At 41.7% G+C, this 16,403-nt stretch overlaps 1 protein-coding gene across 1 annotated transcript in view; it reads right to left on the bottom strand.

The window, feature by feature from the left end:
• LOC138945493 (GRIP and coiled-coil domain-containing protein 2-like) overlaps window positions 1-16,403 on the bottom strand; it is a 64,776-nt gene continuing 48,373 nt past the window's right edge. Inside the window, exons 23-30 of the mRNA XM_070316928.1 lie at window positions 15,585-15,707; window positions 15,108-15,210; window positions 11,540-11,761; window positions 11,257-11,292; window positions 10,840-10,912; window positions 9,470-9,555; window positions 8,465-8,608; window positions 1-3,144 (exon numbers count right to left, since the gene is read on the bottom strand). Coding sequence (XP_070173029.1) covers window positions 2,953-3,144; window positions 8,465-8,608; window positions 9,470-9,555; window positions 10,840-10,912; window positions 11,257-11,292; window positions 11,540-11,761; window positions 15,108-15,210; window positions 15,585-15,707 — 979 coding nt within the window. The 3' untranslated portion in view covers window positions 1-2,952. The remainder of the gene's footprint in view (window positions 3,145-8,464; window positions 8,609-9,469; window positions 9,556-10,839; window positions 10,913-11,256; window positions 11,293-11,539; window positions 11,762-15,107; window positions 15,211-15,584; window positions 15,708-16,403) is intronic.

Raw genomic sequence — 16,403 nt, 5'->3', positions numbered from 1 at the left:
CCCCCCCCCCCCTCTTCCATTTAGGCATTCATACTCTGGTTCTTGGGGACACAAATATATCATTGAAAGGCTATATGTAATGTGCAGGTTGTTGTGATCACTGCACACAAGTGAAAAAATCAAACTATTAACTAATTTAAAGCAAACCATGCAATCAAGTAAAGAAAGAAAGACAAAATGATACAAATGCTTAACTGATCCAACACTTTTCTGAGATCAAACATTCTTTTTTGGCAGTTTTGTTGCAACTGTATTGCAACTTCAAGTAATTCTTGCAGTCTCAAAACACACAACCATGTTCATGCAACACAACTAATTCAAATATTTCAACTCCCATGTTGAAAAGATTCTTTCAAACTCATTTCTCTATATCTTGTGCCACCACATCAATGTTTCTCTCAAGAAAAAGACAAACAAATACATGTACAACTCATGCTTCAACAACATAAAAGCAAAACCAGCAAATCCCTCTTTAAAGATCAAAAGTAAAATTACTAGTTGAGATGTACCGTACTTTCCGGGTCATAAGGCGCGACTTTTTTCCTCCAGTTCGACCCCTGCGTCTTGTATAACGAAGCGCCTAATCCGTGTATGAAATACGAAAAAAATCAAAGAGACCGCTTGAGTACCAGTCAAACAACTTGTGATAATGCATGTTTCAGCTACTAGGTACTGCCCTGCCTTTGATCTGGCCGCACACACAGATTTCCACTCTGTTAAACTCGGTCACTGACCGGTCACTGACCCCGATGCAGGAAGTGTTTCCTCTCTCAGATATGACAGGGGAACCACCTCTCATGGCAAAAACTGGGTCATTGACCCCTGGGAAGAAGGTCGTGTCTTTTAACAAGGCCACCCAGCTATCACAATGCCTTTGATCTGGCCGCACACACAGAGCACACATATTTTCACTCAGTTAACCCCGATGCAGGAAGTGTTTCCTCTCTCAGATATGACAGGGGAACCACCTCTCATGGCAAAAACTAGGTCATTTTGGTGCGCCCTATCGGCCCCCTGCGTCCAATGGGTGACTGGATTACAATTTTTTTTAAAAAGAAGGGGGTGCGTCTTAGATAACGAAGCGCCTTGTCACCCGAAAAGTACGGTATTCCAAACAACAACAAAAAACAACCAAAAAACATATGTGACCCTCCACCACGAAATGACTCGCATGTCACCTCGTGCGGTTCTGTGTGCTAGGCTTAATATAAGTCCGGGGAGTGTCTGGTAACAGTGTGAGGGTCACCTTAGTCACAGGCTTGTAACTCAAACAGTTTTCGCTCTTTTCTAAAACGGTTTTCACCACTGGATAGAGCATAAAAAACGCTCGCGCTGGACCCGAGTACTCTTCAGACTGGCTCGCTCCCCCAGTATGAAAGTTTTTGTCTTGTGCACGTTTAAGACCAAGTGATTGCTCTTATCAATACGCCATGCATATTCATGAGCATTATTCCTTTTTGCTGATCCAGAGAGAGCACAGGGCGACCAACGACCTCTGCCACGGAAACGCCCCGGCACCTGCGATATCTCACGTGCGAGAAACATAACTAGCGTTGGCAGCGATAAGGACCGTACGTGAGAAAAAGGGTGCGAAACCATGAAAGTCTCTTGCAAGGAATGGCACTACGGTTAGACCGACCATAAAACAAGTGTCCAGTCCAAGAACTAGAGACAAAGAAACGGAGAGAGAGAGAGAGAGAGAGAGAGAGAGAGAGAGAGAGAGAGAGAGAGAGAGAGAGAGAGAGAGAGAGAGAGAGAGAGAGAGAGAGAGAGAGAGAGACAGAGCGAGACAGACAGACAAACAGACAGACAGACAGAGAGAATCTCATCCCGTTACAATGTGGAACATTAAGGGTGGACCCAGTATGAAAGTTTTTGTCTTGTGCACGTGGATTTAAAAAAAAAAAAAACTTGACTAAAGGTAAAAAGGCTGAACATTTGTAAGTACATGTAATACTAATAGCAAAGTCGACGGCGCGAAGCCCCAGGGGGGTTTGGGGGCATTTCGGGCGGAATTTTGTTCTCTCCAAAGAACCCAACTGGTGCAATTTGGTGTCATCTTAGCTCCAAGTTTGCCATTAAATTCAGTTTTTAGAACCATTTTTGCCTCCCCCATTTATTTTTTCGGCGGACACTTTTGCTTTTTCGGCGGAACAAAAAAAAAATTCAGCGGAAATTTGCCTTTCGGCAGACAATTCCCATGCCTGTATAGGTATGCTCCCTAAAAAATCCCCAATCACTGACATAAAACTTCAAATAAAAAAAAATCTGACAGTTGACTGCTAATGTTCCTAAATCAAAAATGACATTGTGAATGCAAGGTAAGGTAAGGCAAGGTAAGGTGATGTCATATATATAATATATAGTTCTGTGGGGTTACTCTCGTGGAAATTTGTTTTGCCTTCTCCGTAGGAAACCTGAGCTGCCAATACAGTACGACGCTACCTGTCTTTTTTTTTTCTATAATTAAAATTCCCCAAATCAAGTCATTCTTAATTTTTAATCACAAATAAAACAAATAACTACACTACAAACATATACAGAGGTACCTGCAATGTTAGGCCCCTCCAATGAAAGGTCACCTCCCTTGAAAGGACACCTTCACTTGTTCATAAATTGTCTATCATTTCTACTCAAATGTACCTGCAATAACAGACCACCTGCAATGCAGGGACACCTTTGGCTGGTCCCAAGGGTGTCCTTTCATCACAGGTACCACTGTTTTAACAAGCTAATGATCCCCTGTTGAAGTGACTCAGCAGAAGTGTCGTGTGATCTTCCGAGGGTAGCCTACTGCAGCGACACGACATCCCTCCCTGGAGCGTCTGTAAAATCGGTAAGTCTGGCAGTGGAACGATATTCAGATGTGGATGGAGCAGTGAGAGCACACCGGGACAAGGAACAGGTGTTAGGGCAGCACACAAAAACAAATAGAAAAAAAATCTCCCATCGTTAATTAAGCCCCGACCAGCGGTGCAGGTACGACCCCCACCCCCCTGCCGCCTGCTGGGCCTGGTTGGGGGCCGCCTCGTCTCCCGTAGCGATGGCTTCCAGCTGAGCTTTCTCATCGGGGTTCAGCTTCAGCATCATATTCAGCACTGGGATTAGTGCTATGCGCTCATCTCCCTCTTTGCGCGTCAAGAACTGAAAACATGAATACAGATGCCATTAACCCAAATACCAAATGGCATGGAAAGTAACTTGGTTAATTTCAAACTTAAACAAGAAGAGCAAACGCTCGATCGAGTCACTTTCGCAGTTCTGAATATTATATGAGGCATCAGATGGACAGGAAGAAATTGCTATTCACAACACAATGAGTCACGTTCACATAAAATTTGAGCCCGGTCACTTTTATAGTTTCCGAGAAAAGCCCAACGTTAAGTTGTGTGTTGCCGAACAGAAAAGGCTAGTTATCTCCCTTGTTTTTCTGATAACGTTCGTAAAAGGCTACAGATGTAAATACTTTGATGTAAAGAATAATCCTACAAAGTTTCAATCACATCCGATGAACTTTGTCAAAGATATAAAATGTCTAATTTTTCCTTTGACGCTGACCTGTGACCTTGAAAAAGGTCAAAGGTCAACGAAACCATCGTTAAAGTGTAGAGGTCATTGGAGGTCACGACTAAACAAAATATGAGCCCGATCGCTTTGATAGTTTCCGAGAAAAGTCCAACGTTAAGGGCAGACCGGGTAGGCAAAATGAGTTATTTTTGGTCTCATACACCTTTTTGGGGTTGTTGCATTTTTCACACCTTTGAACATCCTGGAATGCATTCAATAATCTGCTTTTGTCATTTTAGACATGTATTCATGTAAATAAAACCATTTTCAAACCGATGTTTTGTTGTTTTTGTCTGTGTTTTATCAAAAAAATCGAAAAAATGGTCAACTTTGGATACTCCGTGCTGGTAAATGTGCGCACATGACATGACCCTTCGCTGTTCAAACTGTGTGGAAATTTCCGTTCTTCAAGATGACGTCATCACCGTTGGGGAATTTCCGTTGACATAGGCACAAAGAGAGAGAATCCGTTCCAACCGAAACCCCGGAATTAATATATGCAAATATATGTAGGTCAAAGGCATTTGGCGCAAGCGCAGTAGACAACTTATCAGTCCCCCGGTGTCAACAAATCCATGACGTTTTCACCGATTCAGCAGCATTTTTCAAAGTTTTGAGCTGCGGAGAACAACCCTAACATTGGAAATGTTCGGCATAGTGGCAAGAAATATCAGAGAAAGATGAACCAGCAGCAGCGAACAGTAGAAGGAAGTAACAACACTCCGAAATGAACCAACATTATCGTATTGAAGCAGACGACATTCTAAGATTCTTGACTCGACGAGGTGGGTTTTGCTTCTTTCTCTTTTCGATCTTGTTTGTTTGACAACGTGATTTATTGCACATTGTTATGTTGTTGTTGTTGTAAGAATGTGTTAGGGTTTGCAGGTAAATGATAAACAGTTTGTGTCTGAAGTATTTTGCGTGTTTCTTGATCCAATTTACTGACCATGCCGCCGCCGCACACCCCCCCCTCCCTCCCTCCCTCAATCATCTCTGTGATATCGTCTTCACAACCCCTATTTTATTGTTCTTCGCTTGCCAGTCCTTGAGAGCTTACTATGGTGTAACATGTCATCGTTATTCTTTGTCTGGGGTCAAACTGAGAAGCAGCATCTGAGCGATGTACGACTGACACAGTTTCTGTTTCTGGTCATTGACCGTAGGAAAATAAGTACCCTACTAGAGAGCGTTCTCTAATTCTAAAGGATTGGTTTACACCAGCATGGCTGACCAACCTATCATTGACAGCAATATTGTTGTCAAATCTTTTCCATTAACTAAGGAATAAAAAAAATAGATCCAATTTACTTCACCAAAGAAAAAAAAGGAGTTAAACTAAAGGACTGGGGATGCAACTCATGAATCAAAAGCATAAAGATCACCTGCAAACAGTGCTAGGTTTAGGAAATCTGAAAATGTATACACACACACAGAACACACACACACACACACACACACACAAAACAGACAACAGACAAGAAACAAGCAAATACATAGCAAGTGTGATGAAATAAATTAATTTTAAAAGAAAAATATGAAAAGAAAGAAAGAAAGAAAGAAAATAATTCAGCTAGTTTCAGTATTAGTTCCTGTGTGTATGTGATTGTGTGGTTACTCAAATCCCATAGTAAACTTGACATGTAAATTTTGTGATAGGGGCCAATTAATGAATGTCTTTTGTGTGTGTGTGTGTGTGTGTGTGTTCGTCAACCGACATATGTGGGTACGAGCCGCTGAGGTGGTTGTAAGAAAACCCGCCTGGTTCAGTGGTTGGGGGCTGATTGGGATTTCTGATTTACCGGCCTAGCCAAAAAGTTGAGGTACACCCCATGTAACATGGTCATTTGCAAAATAAAGTACAAGCACTTGTTGACGTTTATATTGAGTCTTAAATTTTGCAGCTTATTACAAACAAAAACCATGGACAGTTGTATCAAATATTAAATCAGTGTTTGTGTATTTATTAGGTTGGAGCAAGGGGAGAGCCAGTCCTCCTGTGGTGGCAGCGAGGAGAAAGATTGACCTGATGGAAAAGTTTGCTAAACCGGAACTACCCTCTTCCACAGCAGAAACATCAGCTTTGCCATCTTCTGACCAACCATAAGAAGATACAGATACTTTGCCATCTTCTGACCCATCACAAGCAGATATGGATACTGGTACTGTGCAACGTCACTCCGCTGACATGTGTTGGGCTTTTGTCAACATTGATCAGCTCAATCTATTGCTGAAAGGTCTATATCCTGTACTGAATGCTTGTCTGATAGCAGTCTGATTATGAAAGAAGGTGATGCATCAGCCCAAGGATTTGCACAGGCCCTGCATCTGGAGTGCATATGAGTGTCCATTCAAGTCTGCAGTTGTTTACTCTTCTCCCGGTGTTTGCAACGCTTCGGGTGGTAAAGTTGCATTTTAAATAATCCGCGTATGACCATGTTGGTACATGGAAAGGGACATTCAGCTTTACAGAAATTTGCTGCAGTGTTAGGATTGAGCACAGAAATATTGTAATTAAAATGTTGCAACTTTTGAATGGCTTGATAGCTTTGTTCCATTTGTGTATATATAATTATGTAATGTTGTTGATGATTTGTGAAGCATCATTTCTATGCAATGGAATAAGAAATCAGTGCATCCGTTGGGTTTTTATGAGTCTGACAGTTTGGTTCTGATCAATATTTTCATATCAGCACAAACACAGATAATTGACTTTTTTAATGTTTTCATATGATTTTTTTTTAAATCAAAAAAATCTGATAATTTGATTATCAAATCATTTCCCCTTCATAGTTAAAGTGTTATTCTGGTTAAAAAAAACCCACCCCATTAATTCAAGCTCTACTGTGGTACTAGTTTACCGGGGTACTAGTGAGACTCTTTTACATGCTGTTTTCTCTACATGTAATTTGAGACAAAATGTGGTAATTAAAATGTTGTAACTTTTGAATGGCAAGATGGATTTGTTCCAATTTTGTATATGTTGTTTATGATTTGTGAAGCACCATTTCTGTGCATGGAATAAGAATACAGTGTTTTTATGAGTCCGACAGTTTCGTTTTGATTCATATCTGCACTAACATAGATGAGTTTTCAAATGATTTTTTTAAAAAAGTCTGGATAATTTGATCGTCAAATCATTTCCCCATCATAGTAAAGTGGTTATTCTTATAAAAACATATCAATTCAGGCTGCACTGTGCTACTAGTTTGAGGTACTGGTTGGAATCTTTCAAATGCTGTTTTCTCTGAATGTAATTTTCAGACAAACATCTGTAATTAAAATGTTGTAACTTTTGAATGGCTTGATGGATTTGTTTCATTTTTGTTTATGTTGTTTATGATTTGTAAAGCGTCAGTTTTGTGTATGGAATAAGAGTTAAGTGCATTGGTTGGGTTTTTATGAGTCTGACAGTTTGGTTCTGATTCATGTTTTCATATCGGTACAAACAAAGATGGCTGTTTTCATATGATGTATATAAAAAAAATCCTGATAATTTGATTGTCAAATCCTTTTCCCTACATAGTAAAGTGGTCATTCTGATAAAAACATATGCATTCAGGGTGCACTGTGCTACTGGTTTTTTTATGTACTGGTTCAAATCTTTAAAATGCTGTTTTCTCTGAATGTAATTTTCAGACAAAACGCTACAATTAAAATGTTGCAACTTTTGAAAGGCTTGATGGATTTGTTCAGTTTTTGTATATGTTGTTTATGAGTTGTACAGCATCAGTTCTGTGTATGGAATAAGAGTTCAGTGCATTGGTTGGGTTTTTATGAGTCTGACAGTTAGGATTTCATGTATTTTTCTTATCAGAACTGAACCGGTAACTGAAAATGCTAAATTAAAATAATATATTGCTTAGAAATGCTTTTCGATACACAGAATTATTAAACACACACATATTGCTGCAAAGAAGAAAAATTGGATCAAAACATGCACTGGTTCACAAACTGCAACATTTTAAAATAAGCACATTTTATAACGTTTTTCTCACATTTTGGTGAATAAAACCCCCCAAAATTGCTTTTCACTCAAAATTTAAAATGGTTTCCCTTAATTAGGTTATTCTGCTTGCAAAAATCAAACAAGCAGCAAGCTGTTTCCAAAATAAAAAAAAAAAGTGCTTGCCTACCCTGTCCCCCCAGGTGGTGTCTACGGCCGGCCGGCCGGACAGACTAACACTGACCGATTACATAGAGTCACTTTTTCTCAAGTGACTCAAAAAATCGTAGCAAAGTGACTACTGCAAGTTTTCCGAAATTAAAAATGTTCAAACATTGCAGAAAGCCAGTGGAAAGTTACCGTAATTTTCAACCTGCAAGGTGCATCTATTTTCTTGCAGTCAGACACAAAATGCACAAACGGAATGGCATCTGCCAATATTTCAAAACAAACAAAACCCTACATGCATGAACACACCAAAAATACAAACACTCATGCCACTGAACTAAATGCTGCCATTTCTATCAGATTTCAGAGCATCACCACTTAATAGAGGAATTCTGGAAATATGTCAGTTGGGTTTGTTTGTGACAGAGTGAATTCTCTTGCTTTTAGTGAGGCAAGCTTTCTACATGTGCTCCTTGTCCACGTGTTTCAAACACACCCCTCGCTAGTGATTGGCCTATAATGTTGTGTGGACACACCCCTCGCTAGTGATTGGCCTATAATGTTGTGAGGACACACCCCTCGCTAGTGATTGGCCTATAATGTTGTGAGGACACACCCCTCGCTAGTGATTGGCCTATAATGTTGTGAGGACAAATTTGACCAACTAAAAGCAAGAGTATTCACACTTTCACAACCCCTACAAACCTGACAGAGTTCATTTCCAACATCATCTATTTCCCAAATGGACCTGTGGGAATACATGAAAATATTTTTGAATCTAACCTTCATGAGAATGTTCTTGAGGTACTCCAGGTTCTGAAGATCATCCTCTCGCTGTTGGTTCCGGTACAGTCGTCTTATCTCCTCCTTCAGCACCTTGATCTGCTCAGTCATGCGTGACACTGACTCCTCACTCTCGTTCAGCAACTGCAAAATAACCAAGTTTATTTGATAGTGTAAGTCATCTCTGTGCTGAATAATCAGATGGTTAGCAGCTGTTTGTGTGTGTGTGTGTGTGTGTGTGTGTGTGTGTGTGTGTGTGTGTGTGTGTGCGTGCGTGCATGCCTGCACTTGTACGTTTTAGCATGTGATGTGTGTGTGTGTGTGTATGTGTGTGTGTGTGTGTGTGTGTCTGTGTGGGCAAGTGTGTATGTGTGTGTGTGTGTGTGTGTGCATGTGTGTGTGTGTGTGTGTGTGTGTGTGTGTGTGTGTGCGTGTGTGCGTGCATGCCTGCACTTGTACGTTTAAGCATGTGATGTGTGTCTGTGTGTGTGTGTGTGTATGTGTGTGTGTGTGTGTGTGTGTGTGTGTGTGTGTGTGTGTGTGTGTGCGTGCATGCCTGCACTTGTACGTTTAAGCATGTGATGTGTGTCTGTGTGTGTGTGTGTGTATGTGTGTGTGTGTGTGTGTGTGTGTGTGTGTGTGCGTGCATGCCTGCACTTGTACGTTTAAGCATGTGATGTGTGTCTGTGTGTGTGTGTGTGTGTATGTGTGTGTGTGTGTGTGTGTGTGTGTGTGTGTGTGTGTGTGTGTGTGTGTGGGCAAGTGGGTATGTGTGTGTGTGTGCGTGCATGCCTGCACTTGTACGTTTAAGCATGTGATGTGATGTGTGTGTGTGTGTGTGCATGCACGTGTATGTATATATATATATGTGTGCTATCTTTTTACCAAAACTTCAATGCCAAAGCTTCTTGAATTGCACTTCGCGAAATCGACACTGCCCAACGAATTTGATGCTTTACCCTAGATAAGTAAGATGTCTTACATTTCAGTCTAATCGTATCTTACCTCTGTGAGATGTTCAATCTTCTTGTGAGCAGTGTTGAGGTTGGCCTTCAGCTCTTCTTCATCCACAACAGTTGGTATCACTCCTCCTGAAAAACAGACATCATCCTTATTGATACCAAACCTTGAAAGGTTAGTTGAACCCCTATTTTAAGACTTGCAATAATCTGAGAAAATCAGACCTTAAACAGGAAGGAGTCTTAAAATGGGTAATTCTACAGAGGTATTTGAGCAGGTCTAAGAAAACAGGGTCTTAAAAGGGAGGATCGAGTCTTAAATTGGGGGGTCTTATAAGGGGGGGCTTCACTGTACACCATCACAGACTTGTCCAAGCTTTAACATGAGCTCAATCAATCAATCAATCAATATGAGGCTTATATCGCGCGTATTCCGTGGGTACAGTTCTAAGCGCAGGGAATTTGTATTTTTTTTAAAATTTTTATTTTATGCAATTCATATCGCGCACATATTCAAGGCGCAGGGATTTATTTATGCCGTGTGAGATAGAATTTTTTTACACAATACATCACGCATTCACATCGGCCAGCAGATCGCAGCCATTTTGGCGCTTATCCTACTTTTCACGGCCTATTATTCCAAGTTACACGGGTATTTTGGTGGACATTTTTATCTATGCCTATACAATTTTGCCAGGAAAGACCCTTTTGTCAATCGTGGGATCTTTAACGTGCACACCCCAATGTAGTGTACATGAAGGGACCTCGGTTTTTCGTCTCATCCGAAAGACTAGCACTTGAACCCACCACCTAGGTTAGGAAAGGGGGGAGAAAATTGCTAACGTCCTGACCCAGGGTCGAACTCGCAACCTCTCGCTTCCGAGCGCAAGTGCGTTACCACTCGGCCACATGAGCTGAGACCATCATTCCACTCGAACACAAAAATTGACATCCCGAATGATGAATTCATTTCACACACAATGACACTGATGTCAGCAACAAAACTTATTCATCCTGTGGTGGTGCACATGGTGATATACATTTAAAAAATTTTAAATGTGTTGTTTTTTGTCACGAAACCGATTCAGCATCAAAACTTTTTCTCTGTTTTGTTCTCGGTCTACTCCAAATACTATTCACATTTTGATTTACAAGATTGTTTGCATGAGAAAGGATTCTGTACTACAGTGGTCCCTGCGATGAAAGGACACCCTTTGGAATATCCAAAAGTGCCCATACATTACAGGTGGCCTGTCATGGCAGGTATATTCTGGTAGAAATAATAGAACAGGAACAACAGGTGTCCTTTTAAGGGAGGTGTCCTCTCATCGGAGGGGCCACACATCGCAGGTAGCACTGTATGACAGTGGTATCTGTGGAACTCAGCCAGCAAACCACAAATGATGAAGATCTCACCTGGAAGTTCTTCCAGAGGTGTGGTCAGCAGCTTTTCAAAGGACACTGATGGCACCTTGTGTGGGGTTGTCGTCTGCAGAGGAAAGAAGAAAGTGACCAAGATTAAGTGCTGAATGCTGCAATCCCAGATAAGAAGAAGAGCAAATGCTTGAACGACTCCCCTTCGCAGTTGTCACGATCACATGGCCGACTTTCCCAAGATGATCAAATCCTAGGTTAGCTTAGTGGTACGTGCTATGCAGAGGGGTAGGGGTGGGGGAGGGGGTGTGTGTTGGTGGAAGGGAGTATATAGTGTGTACCCAGTCTTAAGGGCCCGGTTTCAAAAACTTACAGAGCAAACAGTCGATGATACTGTGAGAAAAGGGAAGAAACAACACACATACAAACAACAGAATTTAAAAAAAAATACCAACAAACCTTGGTGACTGGCTCTGGGTCCACAATTTCAGATCCCTGGAAAACAGCAGAAACTTTTCAAAATTCATAAGATGCGAACGGAAAAACCATGCATACATCTGATTATTTAAGTTCGCAGATCCTATGCAAAAAGTGATAAAAATATTTCCAATGAAAACTGCTTTGTTGACAGCTGATCAAGTAACTGCAGAACAAAAACAAATTATTTCTTCAGAATATTTAATTTCTAATGCTACTGAACAGTTTCTACACACTGCGCACTCAAACATACAACACAAATTACCTCCCCTTCCTGTCGCTCTCCTTCAGGGGAGGGCATGACAGGATAGAACCCGGGCGGCGACCGTCTCTCTTCCGGCGCAGCGCTTTCCTTGCTGCGCAGCGCTCGCTGCAGGCTGTTGACTTCTCGCTGCAGACGGGTGTTCTCGGTCTGCGTCAGGTCTAGCTGCACCTGCAGCATCTCCACCTTGCTCCGCTCCTCTTCCCTGGCTGACTCAAGCTGGTCCTGTCAAGATGTACAACCGGTTTTTAGTGGGCGAGTCATTTGAGCATCTTGAAATGACATTGTACAGTGGTACAATGGGACCCCCCCCCCCCCCCCCCCAGCTCCTTTTATGACATTCCAAAATCTGAGGTCTTCTTCTTCTTCTTTTGCGTTCATGGGCTGAAACTCGCACGTGCACTCGTGGTTTTTGTGTGCACAAAATGGGATTTTACGTGTATGACCGATTTTACCCCGCCATTTAGGCAGCCATACGCCGCTTTCGGAGGAAGCATGCTGGGTATTTTCGTGTTTCTATAACCCACCGAACTCTGACATGGATTACAGGATCTTTTTTTTCGTGCGCACTTGATCTTGTGCTTGCGTGTACACACGGGGGTGTTCGGACACCGAGGAGAGTCGGCACACAAAGTTGACTCTGAGAAATAAATCTCTCCGCCGAACGTGGGGACGAACTCACGCTGACAGCGGCAAACTGGATACAAATCCAGCGCGCTACCGACTGAGCTACATCCTCGCCCAAATCTGAGGTCTCAAATGGGAGGGAGCCTTAAAAAAGGGAGGTAAATTTACAGGGGCTATGAACTGAACATCTGAGAAAGGAGGGTCTTAAGGGGAGGTGGGCCAGTGCACTACCTTTTTTTTAATTTTGAATGTTTTATTGTGTCTGAATGTTATTTTATGAAAGAAATGAACAAATGATGACAAAGAATAGTCACTTTTTGTATTTTCGGTTGCTGGTTTTTGTTTCACGGGACAAAAACAGTCAAAATACAGACAAAAGTGGAGTACAGGAGTTACAACGGATTTTCATCAGATGTGATTGTCACACTTCTAATTATTGTTTTATTTTATCCTTCTGGGTATGCTCTAGGGGATTACGAAGCAGATCTTGTTTATTATATTTATATTTGGAGTTAGGAACACTTCTTTGTTACAACTGTCAAACTTTAGGGTAACGCTTGCGAAATTATTTTTTGAAATAATCTGGATATGACTATAATAAAATTTCAGCAAAATCCCTTCGTAATCCCCCAGAATGTTATATTCTGCACAAACTACAAAAGAAAATATTGCTCTAGCTAAATTACAGCCAGAGAAATCGCGTAACCCAAGACGTAACCGTAGGCAAAATGGCTGAACTGAGAAAAACGACATTGAAGATTGAACACCACAGAAACACTATTGAAACAGACACACAAGGACAAAACTGTGTTATGAATGAACAGCTTAGTTTATTTGAATTGCAAACTACTTAGCCTTTAGCACGCCAGCAGAGAATTTATGCGTCCATCCCTTCTTTCCCTCTGTCAACCAGCATGGGGATACTGCCCCAGTGCTAAACGTGTATCAATGACCGTTTCTCGTTTGTATTTGCATGCAAGAATAACGGTATTTTTAACGGTAACTTACTTGAGCCAGAACGAGACTTATTTCCTTCCGTTATCTCGTCGATTTGTTGGTTTCCTCGAAGTTTTCTGCTTTTGTTTTTACATCGATACAGTACTTTGGTGCTTCGACAAGCAAGATGGAGGATGATGAGTTTGAAACTTTCGTTTGAGTTGTTTTTTGACAACAAATCGTACGTGGAATCTGAACGATTTACTAAGGAAGCTCTTCGCAATGAACTGTGTATCGCGGTGAAGAAAATGACACAGTTCGTCAAGACAGTGACGGAATTTACGAAAGTGCAGATTGATACAAACAGTTGCTGATCCAGTTTCGTTCGGGAAATGGCAGGCCCAGCAAACATTACCGATAATCTGACTGATGTTGGATACTTTCTCCTGTTTTTGTTTTTTTGCGTAGCAAATGCTCAACTTGCTTGTCGAGGAGATACTGCACAGAAACTGACTCAAATTCAGCGCAAAGCAAGCCAAAGCCGAGACGTAAAAAGTGTGCTGCATGGCGTGTTCGGAAATGGCGACTTGTGGATCTGCGTGGAGATCAAAGCTTTCCTCTGTATCGGAAACACCGACAGAATCCAAACTTTGGCCTAGTACCAGCGGAACTACTTGTTGTTGCTAACCGAACTAATAAAGACATTGTCCTCTTTCTTATTTCGAGGCATTGTTATCGTATCAAAGGTTGTTTCTCAAGGAAAAATTCGCTTTCGGTTGTCACCGATCGTTTGATGTGTAACCAGGATGTTATAAAACCGAGTGAACTTCGGGTGTTCCCGTCATGGCCGAGAGTCTCTTCGGTAGTTTCCGTATGCAAAATTCGTAAGCTGAGCATGCGCACTCACAAAGTAAACTGGTTCCCGATTTCGGTTTATGAAACGAACCAATGGATGTCGAGTACCTTCCAAATAAGGACATTTCCGTTCGATTACGATTGCTGCCTTTGCAACGGACAAGTGGCTGAGTGAATGGAACATTCATCAAAACACTGAGGTCATGTTATAGGTCAAGAGCTGCTGCGCAGTTTCGTATGTCGTGAATGCACTGTTTTGCTGAGGACAAAGCCGTAACTAGCCTTTGAAATGAGACATTTTTTGGCGGGGGAATATCGACTACAGAAGACAATCAATGCCACACATGTTCACATTTTGTCTTTATTGACAGATAAATAGGACACTTTTGACAAAAACACCGACACACATGGATGATAGGTATGTTATGGAAACATAATCTGCTAAAATACCCAAAACAGTGTTTTGAACGATTTGGTCAATTTTGCACTGGCCCACCTGCCCTTAAAAAGGAGGAAGTCTTTAATTGGGGGGGGGGGGGGGGGGGTCTTAAATTGGGGGTTCCCCTGCACCTGCCATCATGGTACTGAAGGAATGGCAATTTCAGCTGAAATAAGCCGGGGGTCCAGGGGCCGCTCAGGCCCCCTGGCGGGGTGAAGGGGCTGTGCCCCATGTGGGGGTCAGGGGCAACGCCCCCTGAAGCTGACGACTTTTTACTAATTCAAATGTGTTTAGTGCCCTCTCCTTGAAGCTGAGAGGGATATAAGTGAAAGATAACAAGGCTTGAGTAAGAAAAAAATAATAATCTCAAGTCAATCAGCAGATTTTTTTTGTTTTTTGTTTTTTAATTTTTTTGTTTTTTTTGGTTTTTTTTTTTCGTTTTCGGCGGATTTCCGCCGATCGGCGGAAGAGTACCATGCCTGGAAAGGACACCCTTGGTCCTACCAGCCGAAAGTGTTTCCACCCTGCATGAGGCATAATTATGGTCACAGTGGTGGACAAGGGGATTACAGGTGTCCTTCATTTAGAGGTTTCCTCTCATTAGGTGGGTCGAGCCAAACCAAACTGGTTTCAAGCCAGCGGCCGCTATTGACTGAGTTATCTCCCTGCCATAACATGGACTTGACTCAGCTCTTCGATGCAATGTGAACCAACCTTGTACGCTTCTTTCTGTACGTCGAGCTGTAGCTGTAGCTGTGCCGCTTTCTCCTCCAGCTTGGTCATCACGGCCATCTTGTCTTGTGACACCTCCTCCAGTCTGTGCCAATCAAAACAATTCTGTCATAAATGTTTTTTCCGGAAATAACTTTTTTACTCTCTTTTTTTCTCAGGTCTTTTTGTGCATGTTTTTGTATGTTTGCTTATTGATGTCTATACTTGTCCATGTGTTTAAGGCATCATTTACTGCAAATTGTACTTATTTATACCCCACGCACACACACACACACACACAACACACACACACACACACACACACACACACACACACACACTAAAAGTCCAGTGGCAACTGCACGGTTTTACCCTCAAAGTCATGGGAGAGTCATATAATAATGCTCAAATATCCCTGGTAATCTCCCTGCCTGCACCTGCTAAAAACCACAACATCTTTAACGTCAGATGCAAGCTGACCTCTTTTTGAAGGCGTTGTCCCGTTCCTCAGTGTCACGCAGCATTTTGTTGTATCTCTGTATCAGACGCTCATGCTCCTCTTGCTGGGCCTCGTTGTCCTGCTGCATGGCAGACATCTTTTCACTGAAAATTAGACACGGTATCATCAATATTACTTTGAATGATATCAATATCTAAAGCTTCTCACTGCAACCGTACAAATCGTGATTCCATGAGTAACATCTATTCACTGCAAACCATACAATCGTGATTCCATGAGTAACATCTATTCACTGCAACCATACAAATCGTGATTCCATGAGTAACATCTATTCACTGCAAACCATACAAATCGTGATTCCGTAAGTAACATCTATTCACTGCCAAACCATACAAATCGTGATTCCATGAAGTAACATCTATTCACTGCAAACCATACAATCGTGATTCCATGAGTAACATCTATTCACTGCAAACCAATACAAATCGTGATTCCGTAAGTAAATATACATGCATAGCCTGGCGGTGACCTTAGTTACAATACATTTTGTACAGCTCATACGACAAATCAACGAGGTAAATTTTGTTCTCAAAAATCTTTGTCAGTTTCCGGTAAGACATGTTGAAGAAGTGAGAGAATGGTTCGTGACACCAATATTTGCATTATGGCACCTTCTCCAACTTAAAATCGCTGTCGAGATCAGATATTTCCCTTTGGAAAAGAGTGTGAAGAGAACACTGGTTGGTGTGTTCAGTTGGTGTTGTTTTAAGGGGTTACTTGTGTGTTTCAAATCGCGTGAAAGAAACATTACACATTTTGTGCACAGGTTCCTCTAAGCA

Source organism: Littorina saxatilis, linkage group LG13 (assembly GCF_037325665.1).
Source record: "Littorina saxatilis isolate snail1 linkage group LG13, US_GU_Lsax_2.0, whole genome shotgun sequence".
Classification (NCBI taxonomy): domain Eukaryota; kingdom Metazoa; phylum Mollusca; class Gastropoda; order Littorinimorpha; family Littorinidae; genus Littorina; species Littorina saxatilis.
Note: the sequence above shows the minus strand (reverse complement) of the source record. Positions and strands in the feature narration are given on the sequence as shown.